Source organism: Ostrea edulis, chromosome 2 (assembly GCF_947568905.1).
Source record: "Ostrea edulis chromosome 2, xbOstEdul1.1, whole genome shotgun sequence".
Lineage (NCBI taxonomy): Eukaryota > Metazoa > Mollusca > Bivalvia > Ostreida > Ostreidae > Ostrea > Ostrea edulis.
Genome location: NC_079165.1, coordinates 13,065,635 through 13,090,525, shown reverse-complemented (window position 1 = coordinate 13,090,525; position 24,891 = coordinate 13,065,635). Strand labels below are relative to the sequence as shown.

Here is a 24,891-nt window from a genome sequence, read left to right as displayed (position 1 = left end):
TTCAATTTTCCCTCCGACGTTTTGTAACCAACACGACAAGAACGACAATAAAAATATTCTGAAAACTCAACACCCACGTGGCACAAAATAAAACAATGGAAACTACCCACTACCCATAATAAATATTTTTTTAACAGTCCAACCACGGACCAATTAAAATATGAAAAAATACGACCACCCACACAAAAAAATATCGTTTGCCGCCCGCGCCCCCCCCCCCCCCCCATCCCATTTGATCATTTCTGGAACAACCCTAAGTAGTTATGAACCCAACAAATATGAGCTACTAATTATTTGAAATATTGGTAGTTACAGTTATGTTACCTGCTAATTTCAATAACAGTTTATTAAATTTGAAATAACTGTTCTTGTAAGTAAAATGAAGTAAAAAGAAAATTCATTGCTTTGGAATTTTACAGAGTAAACACCAGAAACACCAAGCCTTTGAGGCCGAGCTGGCTGCCAATGCTGACCGACTGCAGGCCTTACTGGCCACAGGACAGACCCTGATTGACCAGAAGCAGTGTGCAGGGTCTGAGGATGCTGTACAGGCCAGGCTGGAGAGCCTCGCCTCACAGTGGGAGACTCTGGTCGCCAAGTCTGCTGAGAAGAGTGACAAACTAAAGGAGGCCAATCGCCAGCAGACGTACAATGCTGGGGTGAAGGACATGGAATTCTGGCTGGGAGAGGTGTGTGCTCGACGGAAATCAGGCAAAATATTCTGATCCAGAAAAGAAAATGTAAATAAGTACATGAATAATAATTGTATACATTTTCAAATATTTGTATTTTGTAGGTTGAACAAATGCTTTCATCAGAGGAGTATGGAAAAGACCTGGCCTCTGTTCAGAATCTGCTGAAGAAACACCAGCTGCTAGAGGCTGACATTGCTGCTCATGAGGTACTAGATCCATCTTTATAGTCCTGTAGGTTAGAAGTCATCTGATATGTAGTTTGTGGAGTGTGAAGTTTTCCAAGAATGTTTTCAGCAGTATGTCAATTATTGCAGGATCGTATCAAAGACTTGAATTTTCTGTATTATCAGCATTATGTCAATTATTGCAGGATCGTATCAAAGACTTGAATTGTCAGGCTGACCAGTTTGTGGATGCCCAAGTTTGGGACGCTGAGAGTATCGAAGTCAGGAAACGGACTATTAATGAGAGATATGACAAGTAAGTCTTAAATATGCCATAAATATATGTATATAGAATGTAGAACAGAAATCAATTGTAACATAAAGAAATGTACATATGTGAATATGATAGGCGTATGTACTGTACATGTATATTAGTTTCATGACTTTCTCTTTCAGGATTAAGGAACTGGCCATTCAGCGTCGTACCAGGCTGAATGAGGCCAACAAAATGCACCAGTTCTTGAGAGACATTGATGATGAAGAAGCCTGGATCAAGTAATGTGGATTATTCTCTAAGCTGTGTATTTGTCAATAGATTTTAGATAGAAATCATTATCTTACAAGCGCTAAATTCTAAATGTGAACTGCACTTTTTTGCTCAGGGAGAAGAAGCTGTTGGTTGGATCAGATGACTATGGCAGAGAGCTGACCAGCGTCCAGAATCTTAGGAAGAAACATAAACGGTTGGAGGCCGAGCTGACCACTCATGAACCAGCCATACAGGTAACTTGTTACAGGTTCATGCATTTACTATCATACTTTAGAACAGCTTTATTTAAAGACTGAACAATCCAGTGTGAGTATTTTTGTACACATGCTTTTGAATCAACAGGCCGTACAAGAGGTTGGGGCCAAGCTGATTGAGGACTCTGATATCAACACTGCAGATATTACGGATCGATTGAAACAGCTGGCTGAGAGCTGGGAGGAACTCAAAGAAATGACTGCAAACAGGTATTGAGGTTTATAAAAATCATAATAGGACTGTGTTTCATTAGACATAGCATTGCAGAGTGCAGTGCATTTTATATACATTAACTTGTACATGGAAGAGGAAATATGTTAGAAGATAGGTTTTATGATCATGTTCTGGAAGTTTGTGTACACAATTTCTGTTGTGTATTGTAGAGGTCAGAAGCTAGAGGAATCTTATGCCTACCAACAGTTCAGTGCTAATGTGGAGGAAGAGGAAGCCTGGATAGCAGAGAAGCAACACCTCCTGAGTGGCGGTGACTACGGCGACACCATGGCAGCCGTGCAGGGACTGCTGAAGAAACACGAGGTCTTCGAGACGGACTTCCACATCCATAAGGAGAGATGTAACGAGATCAAGAAAGAAGGAGAGAAACTCATTTCAGAGGTCAGATAACTTATTATGCAGGGTCCTTTAAGGGGTTTATCATGTACAGTATATCCAGAAAATATACATGTACTGTACGTGTGTGGATAGCTCCATTATTTCACAGAATTTTTGTGTTTTTGAATGTATAAGGAATAGAGTAAAATAATTCCTAATGTATTTTCTTCATTTTTCTCCAGGGAAATCACAACAAAGATAGCATTGAACAGAGAATTAAGGGTCTCCAAGAGAAACTGGAGGCCCTGAACGACGCTGCCCGGAGACGGCAGGATGGCCTGGTAGACAACTCTGCCTTCCTCCAGTTCCTGTGGAAGACGGACGTGGTGGAGAGCTGGATCGCGGACAAAGAGACCCAAGTCCGCTCGGATGATTATGGACGAGATCTTTCCTCTGTTCAAACACTGCTTACCAAGCAGGTAAACTGGAGGATAAACATTTTATGAGGAAATTCATGGAGAGAATTAAGTTTAGAATATATGCTTCTCAAGTAGAATGGATGGGAAAAATTGATGATTTACCTACATACATTGTATTGCTGGGATAATATCTTAATTGCATGCTTTGTTAGAGGTAAAGTTTGAAGTTACTAATTACTTGTATCGTTGAATTGTAGGAAACTTTCGATGCTGGTCTTCAAGCTTTCGAGAAGGAAGGTATTCAGACCATCACTTCCCTGAAAGATCAGCTGATTCAGGCTCAACATGCCCAGACTCCAGCCATTCAGAAACGTTACAATGACGTCATGGAGCGCTGGCAAAAACTCCTCAATGACTCAGAGGGCAGGAAACAGCGTCTGCTACGCCTTCAGGATAAATACAGGCAGATCGAGGATCTGTATCTAACTTTCGCCAAGAAGGCATCAGCATTTAACAGCTGGTTTGAGAATGCTGAGGAGGATTTAACTGACACTGTCAGATGCAACTCTGTGGAGGAAATTAAGGTTAGTTTCCCCACAAATGTACTGTGTATAAGTTAAACTGAAAAATTATGTTGATTGAGAACACATTGGTTTTGTAAATGGAACTAAACTACATTTGCATGTTTTTATGAAAAATGGAATATTACATATGTATATAGTTTTAAAGTTTTTGTGTAACAAGTGATTCTTCTACAGTATAAGTCTTCTCAAATAATTCAATGTGATTGATTTCTTGAACAGTACTTGAGGGAGAACCACGACCAGTTTAAGGCCTCTCTGAGTGCTGCCCAGGCAGACTTCAACCAGCTGGCAGCTCTGGACAAGCAGATACAGAGCTTCCAAGTGGACATCAACCCCTACACCTGGTTCACCATGGAGGCCCTGGAGGACACCTGGAAAAACCTGCAGAAGATCATCAAGGTAAGGCTGCTGACATTGGTGCTTATACACGTAACACTGTATGTTTAGTTTTCATTGCTGATTATTTGCTCGTGTTATTTGATTATGTATAATAATACCAGTACTGTATAAATGATTGAACTATTAAACTGAAATTTGCCAGTGCTAGAATTATGAAATGCCATATATTTTCACCTTTGCTTACATTTAATGTTAAATTAGATTTACATGTATTACTAGTGTACAAAGCACTGGTTGGTGTACAGAGTACTTCTATCATGAGCATATGGAATCATGGCATACTTAATGTTGTACTTTTAGGATAGAGATGGGGAGCTGAGTCGAGAACAACAGCGACAGGAGGAGAACGATCAGCTGAGGAAACAGTTTGCCCACGCAGCCAATGCTTTCCACACCTGGCTCACGGAAACTAGGTCAGTTCTTACACCATTTCATCTCACTTACAGGTACTCAAGTACCCAAGTCTAAAATTGTATGTTCAAGGCAAGGAGAACTTTAGGTACTCAAGTACCCAAGTCTAGAATTGTCTCTATGTTCAAGGCAAAAAGAAGTTTGCACAGGGTAGGGTTAAACTGTTGCCTTTTCAGAAGTCAAGAGAATTCTTTTTGTAACAAAACATGTGTTTTTTTCTTTCCATGTACCTGTATATGCCACTGTCACGACTGCACCACACAGAATGTGGATGTTGGAAGGGTTACTATTTAGTTATTTCAGCATGTTTTATTTACAGTGCTGTATGTGTTTTCAGTCCCATTTCATGAATGAAACAAAAACCTTTGACGTGACAGTATAGTCTGTATTGTGTATTAACCCATTCAAAAAACAAAAATGAGTGCTGTTCTAACATATATGTACCCTTCCCTTCAAAGTTAAAGACTGTAGAACTGAAAACAGTCTAGACTGTCTTGTAAACATTCAGAGGTCTGTTGTAAAAAAAAAAATAAGTTATCAGAGATTCAGTATCAAAATGCAGTCTGAAATGTTAAGGTAGACAGTATCAAAAATATATGATGATAGATTTAAAGCATCCCCCTCCCTGTTGTAGTCAATTCTCTTCAGTTTTAGGTGTAGACTACAAGAAGACAAAGCAATTTTGCACATACAAATCATGCCTCAAGCATTTTGTTCTTGATTAGACCTAAGTGGACTTTTATTGTACCCAAGCTGTAAACAGCACTTCCCTGAGAAATCGCACGAAACTGCTGAAATCTTAATCAAGTGTAGGACTTTCTCAAAGTCGTTAAAACAGTCTGAATCTGCCTGTAGAATGGAAATACTTGTCGAGTAAGACAAGAAGATGCTTAAACAGCCACTTTATATAGATGATAACATTTTGCATAATTAGATATGACTACACATGACAAAGAGTCATGTAAAACTGTAGGTCGGTAAGGCAGTCTAGACTACGTACAAAGCATGTTTTTTTTTTTAGCATATTTTTTTTCTTAAAAGACTGTTGCTACAGAACAAAATGGTAACTTTTCCTTGTAGAAACGATTATTAACCAGCTCGTAGGAGAGCAGATTCGATAATTGCATTGTGAGATAACAGATTCGATAACTGCATTCTGATATAGCTGATGCGATAACTGCATTGTGAGATAGCTGATGCGATAACTGCATTGTGAGATAGCTGATGCGATAACTGCATTGTGAGATAGCTGATGCAAGAACTGCAATGTGAGATAGCTGATGCGATAACTGCATTGTGAGATAGCTGATGCTATAACTGCATTGTGAGATAGCAGATTCGATATAAACTGCATTGTGAGATAGCTGATGAAAGAACTGCAATGTGAGATAGCAGATTCGATATTAAACTGCATTGTGAAATAGCAGATTCGATCACTGCATTGTGAGAGAGCTGATGCGATAACTGCATTGTGAGATAGCAGATTCAATAACTGCATTGTTAGAATGAACCTTTTAGGTTATCAGTTGGAATTGCAAATGAAATGAATTTCTGTCGTGTTTAGTCATATTTACATGTACAGTATGCCATAGTTTTACTAACAATATTGAAAAGATTTTAACATTGAGAATGCAATGCAATGTGAGACTTGGAGTAGGAAGAAAATGCTAAAACATCACTGACCCACCTTGTAAATGATGCAACTTTGAGATCACTGTTTGCTAAGTTCTTAATTTATTGATATATGTACATGTATAATATTATACAAAAAGGGTAAAGTGTAGTTGAGAAAAATGCAAGAATCATTGTTTGATAATAATCAATTAAAATTTTTACAGAGCTGCTATGATGGAAGGTTCAGGAACACTGGAGGACCAACTGGAGGCTACCAAGGTAAATAGAGTTAAATCAGTTCGCATTTTAATTAGTATTAATCAGTTCACGTGGTAATTAGAATTAAATCTGTTCACATTTAATTAGAATTAGATGAGTAGTGTTTGAAGTTTACATGTTAATAAGAATTACAAAAATGAGAAGTGTTTGAAGTTAAGGCCAGATTTAACCAGGACTCATGACAATTATTTCAATATACAGCAAAAGGCTGCCGAGGTCCGCTCCCAGAAAGGCCAGTTAAAGAAGATAGAAGACCTTGGTGCTACAATGGAGGAGCGTCTCATTTTGGATAACAGGTATGTGCACTGATTGGTCTATTTTACAGGTCTAGGTCAAATTTGGTTCCCATGTGAAATACAAGCCCCTGCTTAGTGAGGGAAAAACTGCACAAAGCAGAAGAATTTCTCTTTTCTTCAGTGTGCAAGGTCATGATCCATTACATCAATAAATTACCTTCAACAGTAGAAAATGAAAATTCACTGAATTTGCTCAACTTGATGGGTGTAATATAAGTTTTAGGTACAGGAACTCGGGTATCAGATACAAAATTCTTTCAAAAATTTTACGCATTAAGATATAGTAAAGAGTGTTTTTAAGATATTTCTTGAAAAATATGTATTACTGCATCCATTGAAAGAAAATCTTTTATTTTACTTGGATTTGTCCAGTCTGATTAAAACCAAGTCCTTCGATCTGCTCATGTAGATCACTTAGCAATCTAGCAAAGGATCTGATTTTAATCAGTTTGGGACTTGTCATGACCTGTTTTACATGTGTTCATGCGATATTTTAGGTACACTGAGCATAGCACCGTGGGATTAGCACAACAGTGGGATCAGCTTGACCAGTTAGGAATGAGGATGCAGCACAATCTGGAACAGCAGATCCAGGCCAGAAATCGCAGTGGTGTGTCCGAGGATGCACTCCGCGAGTTCTCCATGATGTTCAAGTAAGTTGTAGAGCACTATAAAAACAAAACTGCTGTGTACCATGTACATAAAACCAAGAAATTGGAACCTCCATTTAAATTCACAATACAAACTTGCATATTTTTTTTTTTTTTTTTATCTCTGATACATATACACTGTATGGCTATTTCTGTGTGGTTGTTTTATGTGTTAAGATTGTTGACCAAGAAAATAAAAAAAAAATTATTCGTGAAGGGTAAAATTATTCTTGAAATTCTTCAAGACTTGTGCTTTTGCTAGAATTCTAGAATGTGAAATTTAGATTTTAACATACGAAAGTATTTTCCTTATTTGTAAGTTTTACATGAGATACTGTTTTTACAGGCACTTTGACAAGGACAAGTCTGGTAAGCTGGATCATCAAGAGTTCAAGTCGTGTCTACGAGCTTTGGGGTATGACCTTCCTGTTGTGGAGGAAGGTCAAGTGGACCCAGAATTCCAGGCCATTCTGGACATGGTCGATCCCAACAGGTAAAAATAGCAAGCACAATCATCATTATTATCATTCCACAAATTTTGCTTTTTTGTTTTTCAAATCTACATGTATTTACAGTATAATGTGTAAATATATTTCAGCATCAAAGTAACAAATAAAATGTAATCTGAATTTTGTTTTTGAATGCGATGATTTTTCTAAGCAGGACCCAATAATACAAGTTTTATTTGATGTACAGTATCATAAATTTGAACGGGGACATTTTGTATTTGTTAAACATGTGTTTCAGTCTTAACATTTATGTAACAGGGATGGCCATGTGTCATTGCAAGAGTACATGGCCTTCATGATAAGTCGTGAGACAGAAAATGTCCAGTCCAGCTCTGACGTGGAACAAGCCTTCCGAGCTCTAACTTCTGGAGACAAACCGTACATAACGGCACAGGAACTCTACGCGGTAAGAACTTCAAGAAGTGTCATGGATTCAAACATATTCATTTCTGCATCATTAATTACAAACTGCAAACTGTTTTTGAGAAAAGTTTCATTTATGTAGCGAGGTTCAAGATGATAAAATGGAAAGGAACCTAATGGGATTCAAACTTTTTGATATTTATTATTTACTTTTTTATTATTAATTGCTTTCTGTCGTTTTATTTTTGGTTGAATGTAAATTCTACCTATTTCCATTTATACAGAACTTGACCAAGGAACAGGCGGACTATTGTATAGCCAGGATGAGGCCGTATATCGACAAGTCCGGCCGACCAATTCCCGACAGTTACGACTTTGTAGACTTCACAAAGTCCATGTTTGTTAATTAGGAACAATGAACTTTAACTCTTGTGCAATTAACTCTGTCTTAGGTTGCTTGGTTTCATAATTTAGTCTTATGAACTTCGAATCTCCTATTGAAAACCTATTTGCTTTACAAAGATTTTCAGATATAATCAGAATAGATTCAATAAAGGATTTTAATAATAAAACAAAATATAAGTGTGTTGATTTTGTTTTTAAGGAGTTCCATTTTAGATTCCTTTTGATGACAAGGCTATATCAAAAGATCGGTGTCAGATAGAAAAGTATAAGGGATTTTTAGGTAAAATTTCCTATTCTGTACATAGACTACACTTGGAGCATGGGACAATATACATTTATTGCAGGATAGTGAGGGAGATATGAAGATTTTTCACCCAAGAAAAATCATATTCCCCGAGGGCAACGCCCGAGGGGAATATGATTTTTCTTGGGTGAATAAATCTTCATATCTCTCGAACATTCATGCAATAAATTGTTTATTATACCGAAATAAAGCAAGACTATAAATGTGCATTTGAAATTGGAGTCCACTCATCTATACATTGCATGTAGCTGACATCGTCCTAACGGTAACATTGCGCCGTTAACGTATCGCAGTATAAGGTACAAACAACAAAATACAGTGATATAATAACCAGTTTTTTGTAGTTCCATTCTCCTTGAATGCTGATTTACTTGCTTGTCTTTGTATCAACCAAAACCAGGCTATTTAACTGTGTATCAGGGACCCACATATTTTGTGCCTTATGAACTATGAATTTAAAATGACTCGGACTCATTGTGACGCCACAATAAACTATGTCTACCTTGCCGTAAAATATATGGAAAATGAATGAGGTTGCCCAAGAGGTAAATTTGATGGGGAGATATGATGTTTGAGAGGGAGATATTAAGTTTTGTCATCCCTGGCACGTGACTGTATAGACCAATCAGATTACGCATTGCATAGAATTCTCATACTGAGGTATAATAACATTTCTTGTGTTATCTGACACTGAACTTTTGAGGTAGGCTACTTGACTGATTCTTAGTTAGGGCCTATAGGTAGGAGCCTTACAGTGACCAGTCTGTCCATGCGTCTGTGTAAAGAGTTTTCCAGACTGTATACAGATATCCCTGCAGCTGTTGAATTGAAAATTTATATATATGAACTTTAAACAATTGTTTATAAATGAAGTGTGAGTTTAGGCTTTCTTGACCTATTTTTCAAAGAGTTTTGGGCCTTGAACTTGACATATTTCAGGGATTTTACAGTTTTCTAGACCTACATGTATTTTAAGTACCATTCCAATCCCTTTCAATTTTGTTATAAAGAATCTTTGGGACAAGGGGGGCATAAATTGTAAATTTCAGGACTCCTGCACCCCTGGGGCAAAAATTGACTAATTTTCAAAAATCATTTTTTTTCTGTGACAACCAAATCTAATCAAATTAGCTGCTTTGAATCCGCTACCTAATTTTAATGACTACAACAAATGTGGAAGGAAAACTAAATGAGGAGGAAGTCCTATACCAAAATTGTTAATGATCTAATTTATGGTAAATCGTGGTCTCTTATTTTAAAAAAATGTAAACAATAAAAGAAGCAAAAATTTCTTCCACTCTCGGAGAAGTAAATGACAAAATCGTTTGATTTATTAAATTACTTTTATGGGGAAAGCTTACATTTTTTTCCAAAAAACCCTTAAAATTTGCATCATTCTATTAATTTCACCTTATTGAAAATGACAGAAAATAATTAAAATGACTACACAGGAGACATATTTCAAGCCCCATAAAATCTGTAGAATTCTGGGCCCAACCAGGGAGCCTCAAGGCGGCCCCCAGAGCCCTTGCCCCATAAAGTTGAGCTCCCTAACCGCAATTCCAGGATACGCCCCTGATATTTAACCAGATTCATAGCACATAAACTTCTTCGCATTCCTGAGGAAATACATGCAGCTATCATAATAAACGGTATTGATATCGAAGGCAAAAACATTGGAATTACAAATGAATTGAGGACAACAATGGAACTGAGATAATTAAGCACTGTACGTCGTAAATATTCTCTCCAGTTTATTGAGAAATTGTATAGTATACAAATGCGACATACTGACGCAAGCTTCAAAGAACAGCCGAAAATAATTTGTTTCATTTCACCAACCATATAAAATGTTAATTTTGCATAAGATGCACATTAATTTCATTATGCCACGTAAATATGTTATCCCCTATTGTCGAATCATCTCACCCTTCACGGCCATGATTAGCCCCATTGTACGCGCGGAGGCTATGATCTGTACTGCTCCCACCCCCCAATTTTCAAATTAAGGTAAATTGTGGTATCCTGTTTTGAAAAAGTACTAAACGATGATAGAAGCCATAATATCCTCCACTCCCGGAGAAATAAATGACAAAATCTTTTGATTTCTTCAATTACTCTATTGGGAGAACTTATTTTTTTCCCAAAAACCCTTAAAATTTGTGTCATTTTACTAATATCACCTTATTAAAAATGATAGAAAATATTACAAATGACTTAAGGAGGTAAGCTACACCTGAGACATTTGATATGGATGAAAAGTGGAGGATATTTACAATAATAATTTGAAATTGAAAACTTTCAAATTTACTTTATTTAGTCAAAAAATGCAGTTTTAGTTGAAAGCAATCTGAGAAAAATTTTAAAACCCCTACTGGACTCGGAACACGCGATCTACAGTTCAGCGGTCGATGTGCAAACCTACTGAGCTACTCAGCTAGGCGAGACAAGTTTAAATGAAGAGACAAATATTGCTGATATGTATATTTTCATCCATGTTTTAAAAGGAAGTCAGCCATTATGACGATGTAGAGTACCTCCTTAAATAGGAGACATATTTCAAGCCCTATAAAATCTGTAAAATCCGGGGGCTTCGCCCCCTGGGCCCCACCAGGGCTTCGCCCTGGACCCACTGGCGACTTCAAGGCGGCCTCCAGCCTCATAAAGTGACGCCCCCAGTATCCACTCTTGCTTACGTATTCAAATATAAAACGTTCCTCAGTTGTGAACCCATCATTCCCCGGGACTATCATTTGAACAACTTGAATTTATACTATATAAGGATGCTTGCAAATGATCAATACCGTATAGCGGTGTTTTTCCCGTGATAATCCAATTTTCGCCTTCTTTGCGAGTATTTTTGAATTCGCAATTATGTACCATATCGTACAAGATACGAATAACTCAGTGGGTAGAAAGTTAGAAACTCACCACCTCAGGTGTAGTACTAATTATCTTAAACGGTAGCCAGTCTATATATAGTCGTAGTCAGTCTATATATAGTCATAGTCAGTCTATATATAGTCGTAGTCAGTCTATATATAGTCGTAGTCAGTATATAGTCGTAGTCAGTCTATATATAGTCGTTTGTATATGCAAGTTTTAAATTCAAGAGGGTATGCGCTTGTGCGGGATAAATATGTTATATGCATATTAAAAAGAAAATAAAAACATATCTTTTATAATAAGTATTTGATCAGAATATTGGATGAAACAATGCTTAAAACCTTGTTTCCAAACAAACAATATACATTTTTGGTAAGAATCATGCATTAATACCAAAAACTCGCATGCCATCTTTAACCGACCGCGTCCTGGCGGTCAGTAATGATAAATTTATTATCTCGGTATAATGTCTCAAGCGCACGGCTCATTACATGTATAAATCTTAAGAAAATTGTAAAGAAACTACTCTGTGATAAATACATCATGTACACTAAAACCTGATACAATAATCGAAAAGAATTAATTAATGGAAACTGTACACTTATTCTAAACTTAAGGAGTAGTTTGGTTTTGAAAATTATCTTAATAAATTCAAAAAAATATATTAGAAGATCTATTTGTAAGTTACGGATATCAGCTCATAAATTAATGATTGAAGTTGGTATAGATATTCTGGTATTACTAGGAATGAACAAATATGTAACAAATGCAACTCCGGTTCATTAGGTGATGAGATTCATTTTCTGATAAATGTGAAAAATTTGTGGATGAATGAAAATCTTTTAAACAGTTAAGAATTTTACTAAACTTAATGGTGAACAAAAATTCATTAACATATTATGTTCTGAAGAACCATTTATTCTTATAATATAACTGGAAAATTTATTTTGAACAATATATGACATTGTATATATACATGTATATAACATAACTGTGCTATGCAATCACTTCTTTCTTTATATATGTATATATACAATATTTCTATATATTTTCATGCTAACCCTTGAAGGCCCTTGATTAGAAAAATAAAATAAAAATATGTATCTCGTGTGCACGATATATCTTGTATGCACGACATATTTATCTCTTGCGATATAATATATCGTACGCACCGCATATCTTGCTTAAGGAAGCTCACTACTCTAAAATTTTATTTAATGGTTCGTTAAAACGCCTCTTATGAAGTATGAATTTACCATTGAAAAAGTGATAAAAACTCTCAATTATTTTGTATGATTTTTTGTGATTTATCCCGGAATGATAGAAAAGGTACTTTGTTTGCAAATAAGATACTCTAGAGTCCAAATTTCGCTGTGATTTGATGCATAATATGAATATCTAAGAAAACATGCCTAAACGACTCAGATAGACATTCTAATTTTTTTATTTTATTGTTGTTTAATTGCCTTCTGCTGCGCTATATTAAGGGTTTGTTCTGACCCCAAAAAATCTCGTTAGTTTTATTTTTTTTAAAAATCACTAACTGGCTGTTATCTGTGCAACACAGTAGAAGTAAATACATACAATGTATGCTTATAGGAATTATGAGATTGATCACTGTTTGTTGCTAACATTATATTACTGTTAAATCATTTTTATCAGACAGTTCATTCATCATTACAAATAGCTTGTATGATAAAATCATGAATTAGAAGATTATGTCCTGTGATCAAATGAGAGGAGCTCCCGACCCTCTTGTATATCCGCCACTAGAATTTCTCTAATTGTAACTGTAACGGACCAGACCGGGATTCGAATCCGGGACCCAGGAATCTCTAGTCAGGTGCTCTACCAACTGAGCTATCTGGCCACCGGCAATCGAACCCGGCTGACCGCTACACTCCTTAAATGTATTCACACCTTGAAGACATCAACCCAGGATCTTAATCCCCTGACAGGCATTTCCACCTGTCAGTTCCAGGGGCTGATCTACGGCACCAAATGTAACAGGAACCCAGAATTTAATAAAAATCCTGATTACGACACCAAAATGTAACGGGAACCAGAATACAATGGAAATCCTGGTCACGGCACCAAATTTAACAGGGAGAAAATGCAATGGACCAGACCGGGATTCAAACGTGGGCCCCCTGAATATCTAGTCAGGTGCTCCACCAACTGAGCTATCTGGCCACCGGCGATCAAATCCAGCTGACTGCTACAATCAAACTTTTAATAAAAACATCGCTTTTCCTTTGGGAGATGAAGTGACAGCTTATCGTGACATAACAATCATCAACACATCACACTGATTTCTAAACTCAAGATTATGCACACTAATTTTGTGATATTTAGCTGAACCTAAACCAAGAGGCGGATCATGGACTTCCATGTTTTCAGTCAATTACTTCCATTGATCCACATTTTTAGTTGATACCCCCTCATGAAATGTGTTTAACTAGAATTAGGAGAACTCAATGGTGAACAAATTTAAAATACTTAAGTGTAAAAATTTTATGCATTGTGTTAGTATATCTCTTACATTATGATATTACGAAAGTGCTGGAAACAGCGTTCACACAACGTCTGAACTTGTGATGTCCCTTTTGTTAGTCTGCAACAGGTTGAGTGTCATGAGTGTGTTTACATTGTTGCGTTTTGATCTTTCTAAGAATTTGAGCAGCATGTTGACTCCAATATCAAATTGTTAAAAAATGTTTGCAGTTGACAAGATGAAGAAGTATAGGTATATTTATTGCTCATTTAAGTGATGTTTTGAAAAAAAAAATCTGTATATGGATATGAAGTGCAGTGCAAGGACAGGCTTGTATATAGCTAAGTATGGCAGGTGTGCATTTTACAGCATCAGATATGTAAACCATTGTGGAAATTGTTGAATTATGACATAAAAATGTGTCTATTGCTTCAACAACCAAGAATTACAGTTTGGATTGTGCAGAAGTGACCATAGCGAAATTCTCGAGTATACACAGACAGGACTAACCCTTCTGTGGATGTGTCAGTACTCCAATAAAATGAACTAACCCCATAGGGAAACACAGCTTTGAACCAATGAAAATAAACAAAACATAAGCAACAAATTAAAAACATGCATATATGTACATCAATTAATAAAACATTGTACATTTAAACTTCTTAGTCACGGTGGAAAATCACTGATTTTGGCATGACCTATTACCAGGAAAAATGATGACAAAAGTCAACACAAGGGAAAATTCAAACAAATAAGTAACACCTTTATCAATAACGAATTGTTACGTAACTTATATCAACATTTGAAGGACTTTCTTAGGAACAAATCTTCCATGTTCTCTGCTTCTATTGCTATTAAAAAGAAGACAGGTCTCTGTGTAGAGGAGCTATCACATAAGTTCTGTCATTTCAGACACAGTTCTTGAGAATAAGGTTTTCAAATACGAATCAACCTAGTATGGAAGTTTGGGAATAAGTTCTGTTATGAACTCCAGTTTTTAAGAATGGAGAACCTTGAGATCATGTTTGCCATCCATCCACACCTACATACATATACAGTGGACATTCTTTGATCCACACCTACATACATATACAGTGGACATTCTTTGATCCACACCTACATACATATACAGTGGACATTCTTTGATCCACACCTACATACATATACAGTGAACATTCTTTGATCAGAAATCATGTTAGCCTTCCACCCTGGTGAGATGAAAATCAATAGCCTAAAGTACATGTTTTAAAAATTTATTGCACTTATGAGTCAAACTCAACTGCCTGTCATAAATATTTACATCAAAGCACACCACATCGTAAAACTCCTGCGACACCCATATGGAAACATTTCCTACAGAATTAACGTTTTATGTTTATAGATATATTCATTATTCCTATGTAACTGCTTCATGTTACCATTTGCAATGAATACAAGAAAGCTGGAAAGAAAGCGGAAGAGGACAATAACATACATTACACTCTTCTTTCTAATGTGAGAGGTTAATGTTTGACTTTTGTCCTTTTCTGTTGACTAGTGCCAGTAGTGGGGGGTGATTTTTCCTTGCTCTCTGAGTGATGGGAGACATGTCTAGAGATTTGTCTAAGATCATCCACTGCTTCAGACACTTCTTGTCCCACGGTTTTAAGTCTTTCTAGCTCTGTTTCCAGGGTGTGAGGGGCACTGACGAGTCTGTGGTGCATTTGTAACAGTTCTACAGCCTGGTCATAAACGTGGTCCTGCTCAGCCTCCATATCCTCATCTTCAGATGTGTCCAACTCAGAGAGGGCATCGAAATACTCCCCTGACGAATCGCTATCAGAACCTGTGTATCAGTAATATATAATGACATTTATATCACCGACACCACCGTGGAATTAAAAGATTTGACTGAATCATACGTACTTTTCATCTCAACATTAAAATTTTACTCACGTGAACGTGTACGGAATATTATGTCATTCTCGTCTGTGACTTCTACATCCTCTTTTATCTGTTCAAATGTAGGTGGGCATGGCCGATCAGGAATAGTTATTGATTTAGATTTGGATTTGAAAAAACCCAACATATCTGTTGTCGTTCTACAGACCTAATACACCTTCTTACACTAAAGAGTGAAAAAATATATGTTCTCGGGATTGGTGTTCCATAAAATTTGAACACTACAATATTGTATGGCGTAACCAAAAGAACAAAATTAAATATGATTCACTTTTCTAATTCATAAGCATGCTTCTTATATTGAATTCCTTAACAAATGAGGAGCTTTCTGCGTTACACTGTATAAAAATGTTGGCCACTCATCAAGTTTGGTCACAGAATTAAATATACACTATACACGCATTCCTGATTGTCTTTGAAGTGACGAAAGTGGTGTTCCATATACAACTGAGTCAACACGTCGTAATAATAGCCAGTTGCATTTATACACTGCTGTACTTCTGTACACTTAAAAATGTCAGACACGCAAGAAGAAAGCGACTTATTAGCTGGACATCCGCCTGCTGGTGAGACAATTAACGCTAGTTTTCTATTAGCATGATAAGACGAGTTGCATTTTTAAATTTTGAAAACTGGTTAAAGTAAACAGCTGCTAAGGTCAATGACACGATTTCTGGCGTATTGCGTAGCAGCCAGACAGGTGCTTCAATGCTTGTACTGTGTAGTCATGATGTTCTTGGAAGATCATCTGCATGTCTCTAATAGAATGACACTTCATTTTTGTTCCAGAAGAAAGGCAAAACAATTAATTTTTAGCAATTGAATTATAATAAAGACTTAAAGTCACCAGGTTGGAAGGAAGATTACATTAAATTTAATTAGAGACATAATTTACTTGCATTTAATTGTTTGAATAGTTTTACCACTGTGAATAATGAAATATACAAACATCGTAAGTCGTTATCAAGAACTCGATGGGGTTGACAAAAAACTTCCGAGATATCTGAGGGTTCGGGATTTTGAGGTTGAAGTACATAAAGAAAGTGTAGTAGGTACTTCTAACTAACTTTGAAATACCAGATATACGAGATATCAATGTAATTTCACTTCTTACCAGTCCAAGGAATTCTTTAGGGACAAATGATTTAACCTCAGGCCACTGAATTTCTGTTACTAAGCTGTTTAATAAAGTATTGTAAGAGTGATTTATATATATAGAGAAGTTATACATATCATCCATACTACACATTTAACAGCCTATTGATAGAAATTCAGAGGCCTGTGATTTAACTCCAAAGCAGTGTTTAACACCTTCCTTTAAGATACCTCAGATCAGTGGTCCATTGGCATTTACACTCGATCAACTGTGAGAGCACTTGATCAGCTGTGAGAGCTCTCGATCAACTGTGAGAGCTCTCGATCAACTGTGAGAACGTGAAAGAGTTGACTCGGATAATCGCGTTCAGTACTGATTGTGTACCTTTTTGTCTCTCGGGACATTCCAAAGATTCATGAATGGTATATTATACTTAATTTAATTAGCTGCAAGGATTTTAACGAAAACCTTTCATCTTCAGTTTCCTATACTTTATTTATAACTGTGTCTATACAAAACAATCAGTTAATCTGTTTTCATTAGTGTGCTTACTATGTTGCAAACATGTTCTTGATCCACCTTTTCTGTTGTTTTTATCATGTGACCAAGTTGCTAAATGATGCAGGAACCATTTCCCAACCATTTACAGATGTGTAACTATTAAGCATGCCCTCTGGTGAGAGAATGCTAATATTCAATCATTCATTTTTTATGTAAAACTTAAATTTTCAATTTCAGTTTAAAAAACGAAAGGAAAGTAGATTTTTTCATGATGCAAGAGAAGCAAAACTCTGATGATTTGTATTGTAAGAATATTTTAATTAGATGTTTTTGTAGCTATTAGGTCCTAGTTGTGTGGTACTACGTGGTTTGCTTTGACAATAATATTTTGATACAGATAGTCATTGGAGTATAGTAAATAAATAGATAATTTTGTTGAGGGCAACATTGAAAATTCTCTTCACAAGAAAATTATTGTCAACCAAAGCTCAGGAAAAGTTTTAGGGGGGTTAAGTTTTCAATGTTGCCTTTAAAAACATGCACTATTTTTTATGAACCCGTGATTAAAGATTCGGGAGCTATTATAGTTTTTGGTCCGTCCGTTTGTCTGCATAAACTTTAACCTTGGAATAACTTTTGAATGGATGGTGATATGGCTTATATATTTCAGTGTGTATTTCTTATGGCAAGACATTTCTTTTGGTGTCCAATTGACCTTGGGGGTTTCACCATTTGACCTACGTTAAAAAACTTTAACCTTGGCTATTATCAACTTTGCTGTTATACAGGACATCATTTATTAGATGTATATAAATACCATGATATACAATAACCACTAATATGAAATAAATTATCAGCCGTATTCTTTTAGCAATGCGATCTTATCACTCTCGCTAATAATGCCAAAATTAAATCCTCACTAGAAATTCTGCTTTATATATGGTATATCAAAGCACAAAAAATCAACTGAATTTTTTTAAAACTAGATTTGTCATAAACAAGTAACAAGAAAATTTTAAGATGGGGATATTGATTCATTATTAACAAATTCAAAATGTTACTTTCGAGTTATACAGTACATGTACTGTCATGTAGGCACTACCTACACAGTGTTCGAAATTGCTTTAAAACTTGGTCTAAGGTTAATTTCGAACACTACCGATATGCCTCCTATTCCACTGATATCTGTTTGTTTCTTTCATTCAAAGCCTCGTTGTAATTTTAAACTAATGCATACCAGATAGCATTTATTTCAAACGCTCAAAAGACATTTTCTCTAAAATCTATGTCGAACCATTTGCACATCAATTTGACACTTTATGATTTTTTATATTATTACCTGTCGTCGCGTAATGTTTCCCATTGCTAAACACTGTCACCCTGGCAGTTGTGGCTCTTACTCCTACAGGGAAACATGGTGTTTTTTCAAATGTTTCCCAACCAATCAGATTTGCATATTTTACTTGAATTTATAATTATAAAATTTGCATCATTACATACGCTATTCACAGGACTAGGGTAACAATTTAACAATTCATCTTGGCAACACAGAAAATAAGTTCTGAAATTGGTGATTTCAGTTTTTAAAATGTAAGTTTGTCGTAGATTTCTAGTGTAAAAAAGCACAATATATGGTAAAATGTTATAGATGAACATCTTGCAAGAAAATCCAATCAGAGTGTTGTCTTCTTTTTCCTGTAGAAGCCATTAATCACGGGAATGCAGTGTCACGGTCATTAGAATGTTGTGAAATATTCCTGAATTCTGTAGTTATATGTTACAGCATGTCCAAGTTTTACATTGAGTGCAGTGTTTCCGATTTTTTGTGTTATTTCTAATTTTTGAAACTCTCTCATTTAAAAAGACAAATTTGTTCCTAAATCACAGATTTATAGTGTTTTATCTAAAAATCACATTCTATACAGAGATGTTGGGCATTTCTAAACCATCTTCACACTATAATACTGTATGTCTGTTAGTGATGTAGATCTATAAGTTGGTAACTTTGAAGCAGTAGAAAGTGTGATAATTTTTTATCTATGCTGAAATTTAAGATACTACAGAACTGATAAGCCAATGCTAATTCTTGATTGAGCCAAATTGTACATTCTGTAAACCAACTTTTATTTGTGATGACTGTATTTTATAATTTTCTATTGATAACTGTGTTTTGCAGTGACTAATTTTTGTAACCAAAATAATCTTTAACAATTATGAGAGACATGAAAGGACTGGTTTACAGGACGAAATATTCACGATGACAAGGTTTTTGCAAACTTTGTGAAAATTTCTTGCGTACAAATAAAGGTTGGATTACAGTATTGTACCATGTACTGAATTAAGGACACATACGATACAGTACTTGAAGAATTAGAAAGCACTGGACAACACATAGTACATGTACTTTGAATCCTGACGAGGAGAAAATAAGAAATACTGTAAAAAGCAATGTTTAGAAGGATCACACTGCACTGTAGTCAGCATGGACAGTAATTAAAGAAGTACACATATTGGGAATGAATTGCTAACTTTTTATGTATTGCTTTCAGTTAAGGCCGGGGGAATGCGAATTGTCCAACACAAGCATGAGAAGGCTGATTCCTCCCAGTCTAGAGAGGAGAAGCAAGAACAGGCGGAGGAATTCGGAACGGTGTAAGTCATCTAATGTTAGACCGGTGTAAGTCATCTAATGTTAGGCCGGTGTAAGTCATCTAATGTTAGACCGGTGTAAGTCATCTAATGTTAGGCCGGTGTAAGTCATCTGATGTTAGAACGGTGTAAGTCATCTAATGTTAGGCCGGTGTAAGTCATCTAATGTTAGACCGGTGTAAGTCATCTAATGTTAGAACGGTGTAAGTCATCTAATGTTAGACCGGTGTAAGTCATCTAATGTTAGGCCGGTGTAAGTCATCTAATGTTAGGCAGGTGTAAGTCATCTAATGTTAGCCCGGTGTAAGTCATCTAATGTTAGACCGGTGTAAGTCATCTAATGTTAGAAAGGTGTAAGTCATCTAATGTTAGAACGGTGTAAGTCATCTAATGTTAGACTGGTGTAAGTCATCTAATGTTAGACCGGTGTAAGTCATCTAATGTTAGACCGGTGTAAGTCATCTAATGTTAGGCCGGTGTAAGTCATCTAATGTTAGGCCGGTGTAAGTCATCTAATGTTAGGCCGGTGTAAGTCATCTAATGTTAGCCCGGTGTAAGTCATCTAATGTTAGACCGGTGTAAGTCATCTAATGTTAGGCCGGTGTAAGTCATCTAATGTTAGAAAGGTGTAAGTCATCTAATGTTAGGCCGGTGTAAGTCATCTAATGTTAGACCGGTGTAAGTCATCTAATGTTAGACCGGTGTAAGTCATCTAATGTTAGGCCGGTGTAAGTCATCTAATGTTAGGCAGGTGTAAGTCATCTAATGTTAACCCGGTGTAAGTCATCTAATGTTAGACCGGTGTAAGTCATCTAATGTTAGACCGGTGTAAGTCATCTAATGTTAGACCGGTGTAAGTCATCTAATGTTAGAACGGTGTAATTCATCTAATGTTAGGCCGGTGTAAGTCATCTAATGTTAGGCAGGTGTAAGTCATCTAATGTTAACCCGGTGTAAGTCATCTAATGTTAGACCGGTGTAAGTCATCTAATGTTAGACCGGTGTAAGTCATCTAATGTTAGACCGGTGTAAGTCATCTAATGTTAGACCGGTGTAAGTCATCTAATGTTAGACCGGTGTAAGTCATCTAATGTTAGACCGGTGTAAGTCATCTAATGTTAGACCGGTGTAAGTCATCTAATGTTAGCCCGGTGTAAGTCATCTAATGTTAGCCCGGTGTAAGTCATCTAATGTTAGACCGGTGTAAGTCATCTAATGTTAGACCGGTGTAAGTCATCTAATGTTAGACCGGTGTAAGTCATCTAATGTTAGCCCGGTGTAAGTCATCTAATGTTAGACCGGTGTAAGTCATCTAATGTTAGAACGGTGTAAGTCATCTAATGTTAGACCGGTGTAAGTCATCTAATGTTAGACCGGTGTAAGTCATCTAATGTTAGACCGGTGTAAGTCATCTAATGTTAGACCGGTGTAAGTCATCTAATGTTAGACCGGTGTAAGTCATCTAATGTTAGACCGGTGTAAGATCTAGTTTAATTGTTTATTTACTGATTATGTTAATCTAAGAATATTGTACACTCATTACCCTAGTACTCTAAGTCTACTTACAGACATTTAAAGTTTACATAGTGGCAACAGTTAAAGTGTTAATGTTAAGAAAGACCTAGGTTTAACATACTTTTTTCTCTAGATAATGTATACCTGTATTGTGAGAATTGAAAAATAAATTTTTGAATTTCTCATGTAAGTTGATTTTTGCTGTTTATGGAAGATTGAGATTGACATGTTTTATTTTTAGTTTGAATTAAGAGTGACCTAGTTCATTTAGCACTTGTTTTATTTTCAGATTGAATTAAGAGTGACTTTGTTAATTTAGTACTGAACTTGTTTTATTTTTAGTTTGAATTAAGATTGACCTAGTTAATTTAGTACTGAACTTGTTTTATTTTCAGTTTGAATTAAGATTGATCTAGTTAATTTAGTACTGAACTTGTTCTATTTTTAGTTTGAATTAAGAGTGACCTAGTTAATTTAGTACTGAACTTGTTTTATTTTTAGTTTGAATTAAGTGTGACCTAGTTAATTTAGTACTGAACTTGTTTTATTTTCAGTTTGAATTAAGAGTGACCTAGGTAATTTAGTACTGAACTTGTTTTATTTTCAGTTTGAATTAGAGTGACCTAGTTAATTTAGTACTGAACTTGTTATATTTTCAGTTTGAATTAAGAATGACCTAGGTAATTTAGTACTGAACTTGTTTTATTTTTAGTTTGAATTAAGTATGACCTAGTTAATTTAGTACTGAACTTGTTTTATTTTTAGTTTGAATTAAGTATGACCTAGTTAATTTAGTACTGAACTTGTTTTATTTTTAGTTTGAATTAAGTATGACCTAGTTAATTTAGTACTGAACTTGTTTTATTTTTAGTTTGAATTAAGTGTGACCTAGTTAATTTAGTACTGAACTTGTTTTATTTTCAGTTTGAATTAAGAATGACCTAGGTAATTTAGTATTGAACTTGTTTTATTTTCAATTTGAATTAAGAGTGACCTAGTTAATTTAGTACTGAACTTGTTTTATTTTTAGTTTGAATTAAGTATGACCTAGTTAATTTAGTACTGAACTTGTTTTCAGGGATGTGAAGGCAGACAAACACCACCAGTCCATTCTTTTATCCGGGGCTGTTACCAAGGTAATTATTGGAAGGCATGTGCCTCAGATGATTTTACAGGAGGTGCACCACATACACACTTGATAGTTTTAAATAGGTCAAGTTATTGATTTATAAACTTCCAATCAGATTAAAATCTGATCTTTGATCTGCTTCATTATTGTTATGTCACTAACGAAGCAGATCAAGTATATCATTTTAATCTGATGGATAAACTTTAAAAATGTCCACATGCTGCACACCATTACATCATGGCCATCATCAAAGATTATTAAAAACTTTTCAACAATAATCTCAGTACTATATGTGCTAGCTTTTCATTTGTAATTCATGTACACCCTTAACATGATTCTATAATTTATATGTGTCCATGTAATTATCATATATTTTCAAAATATACTTTGTATAATTGCATTTTGAGGTTTACGTAGGAAAATGCACTGAATTTTGATTGCAGCAATGTCAGTGTCATTATCAAATACCCATGGCTGATGCCATCTTTTCTATACTCATCATAAGTAAGAGACCAGACCAGCCATGCTTATCCAAAGGTATATTAGTGGATGGATATATATTAAACATTCTGCTTGAAAAATTTTCTCTCATATAGAGATGTCACCATTGCCGGTGAAGGGCTTCAAAATTTAGGCCTTTGCTTGGAGCTTACGGCCTTTGAGCAGGAAGGGATCTTTATCGAGCCACACCTGCTGTGACATGGGGCTTCGGTTTTTTGTGGCTTCATCTGAAGGACTGCCCCATTTAGTCGTCTCTTACATATACGACAAGCAAGGGGTACTGAGGACCTATTCTTAGTACCCAGATACCCTCAGGACTAAGACAATTTTTTGTTTAGTGATTTTTTCCAACATAAATTTTTGATTAGGGTGACAAGGACTTTCCTGTGGAGGCTGTGAAGAGTTACCACGATAAACCACTGCCGACCCATGATAATAGGCCACCCACCAAGCACCACTCAATCCAGCAGCCCAGGTGAACACACCCAGTGACCTCCGTGCCAGCGGGCTGGGCATGAGAAATGGACCACACAGATTTTAGAAGGAATATTCTTTGTTTCTTGATTAGCCCAAATGGAGCATGCTTCATTGAGAATTGTTACTTGTTTAAGACAAAAGTGCTACGCAATTTTTCTAAAAGAAAAAATAAATGAATTTATTAAACCTGCTTTGATATCTTGAATTACCTTTTGTTAAGCTTTTTTTTTTCTATTCGACAAGATATGTCACTATTGATATACTATGTGTCTCATTAGATCAAGATAGTGTTGTTTTAGAAGAAGGTGTAGGGTTTTATAGTGTTCATCTCTTCGATGTTTATATGTTTTGATTTTGCGACGAAAAAGGCTGATTTAAAAGGAAATGATTACCTGGACATATGATTAATGATAATGATGTGCAAATTGAATAATTGATTCACAATTTAACAATCAAAGAACGTGGACACAATATAATATATATTGTTCCAATGAGATAAAAGAAATCAAAAAATCATCTTTATTAAACATTATTAATAAGCTATATTTAAAACGGTATCAAGTATATTTTTCTAATAACAGATTGTCTCAGCATTCCCGACATTGTTTTAACGAGGTTGTTGTTTTTTTTTTAAAATATATATAGTCTCATTATGTCTATGTTGTACAAAATTAGTGTAGCTCTACAGCATCTTTATCTGCATATGTTACAAGCAACCATGTTTTTTTTTGGGGAGGATTTTTATGGGGGTAGTGGGGGTTAGGAAACATTTTTTGTGCTTCATTATCTGTGATTAGATGTTAGTGAATGGTAAACATATGATCATGTCAAAACTTATTTTTTGTCAAATATGATTGTGTAGCTTTTGGGAGAGGAATTTGTAAATCAGGAATTGTGAAGGTTTATTACATCAACTACATGCACAACAATATACATTTGAAATAAAATGGTCCACATTTATGAACTGAAAATTGTTTGTAGTCTTTAAGCTTTGAAGGAACATGAAACTTATAAGAAATAACAATATTGAATCATTTGGCCAAACTTGAGACATAGTAGTGTGGCATAAACGCATTTTGTGAACTTTACGTTCATTTAATGATGCACTGTACATTAAATCAATCATCCCCTCAAAGTTTGATGGATTGGAGTAGTACATCGGCTGACTGAGATGGTAAGGGGATGCATTGATCAACCATCATCAATTATAGAAGTTTTTGTTCTTATCAAACTATGGTCCAAGGAAATCCATG

At 35.6% G+C, this 24,891-nt stretch overlaps 3 protein-coding genes across 17 annotated transcripts in view; 2 read left to right on the top strand and 1 right to left on the bottom strand.

Moving 5' to 3' along the window:
- The window catches only part of LOC125678988 (spectrin alpha chain-like), a 35,667-nt gene extending 27,350 nt beyond the window's left edge, over positions 1-8,317 (top strand). For 10 of the 15 annotated variants that reach the window (XM_048917833.2, XM_048917830.2, XM_048917825.2 and 7 more), the window contains 18 exons: positions 420-689; positions 797-901; positions 1,066-1,175; positions 1,316-1,414; positions 1,522-1,642; positions 1,752-1,873; positions 2,048-2,279; positions 2,459-2,695; positions 2,893-3,219; positions 3,439-3,618; positions 3,919-4,031; positions 4,294-4,311; positions 5,868-5,922; positions 6,124-6,218; positions 6,716-6,871; positions 7,215-7,361; positions 7,636-7,783; positions 8,025-8,317. In XM_048917833.2, the coding sequence (XP_048773790.2) occupies positions 420-689; positions 797-901; positions 1,066-1,175; positions 1,316-1,414; positions 1,522-1,642; positions 1,752-1,873; positions 2,048-2,279; positions 2,459-2,695; positions 2,893-3,219; positions 3,439-3,618; positions 3,919-4,031; positions 4,294-4,311; positions 5,868-5,922; positions 6,124-6,218; positions 6,716-6,871; positions 7,215-7,361; positions 7,636-7,783; positions 8,025-8,150 (2,661 nt within the window). In that variant the 3' untranslated portion in view covers positions 8,151-8,317. The remainder of the gene's footprint in view (positions 1-419; positions 690-796; positions 902-1,065; positions 1,176-1,315; positions 1,415-1,521; positions 1,643-1,751; positions 1,874-2,047; positions 2,280-2,458; positions 2,696-2,892; positions 3,220-3,438; positions 3,619-3,918; positions 4,032-4,293; positions 4,312-5,867; positions 5,923-6,123; positions 6,219-6,715; positions 6,872-7,214; positions 7,362-7,635; positions 7,784-8,024) is intronic. The other 5 variants (XM_048917834.2, XM_048917835.2, XM_056156138.1 and 2 more) reach the window with 1 other exon arrangement.
- Positions 8,318-15,066: 6,749 nt separating this feature from the next.
- On the bottom strand, positions 15,067-15,923 carry LOC125680591 (UPF0449 protein C19orf25 homolog). Its single transcript, XM_048920273.2, has 2 exons — positions 15,765-15,923; positions 15,067-15,654 (listed from the first exon to the last, which is right to left on the bottom strand). The coding sequence occupies exons 1-2, from the start codon at positions 15,895-15,897 to the stop codon at positions 15,332-15,334; spliced, it is 456 nt and encodes a 151-aa protein (XP_048776230.2). The 5' UTR covers positions 15,898-15,923; the 3' UTR covers positions 15,067-15,331.
- A 281-nt stretch (positions 15,924-16,204) lies between these two features.
- Positions 16,205-24,609, top strand: LOC125680592 (death-associated protein 1-like). The gene is made up of 4 exons (XM_048920274.2): positions 16,205-16,336; positions 19,917-20,019; positions 22,610-22,667; positions 23,530-24,609. Exons 1-4 carry the CDS (start codon positions 16,285-16,287, stop codon positions 23,638-23,640), a joined length of 324 nt encoding a protein of 107 aa, XP_048776231.1. The 5' UTR covers positions 16,205-16,284; the 3' UTR covers positions 23,641-24,609.
- Positions 24,610-24,891: the final 282 nt, after the last annotated feature.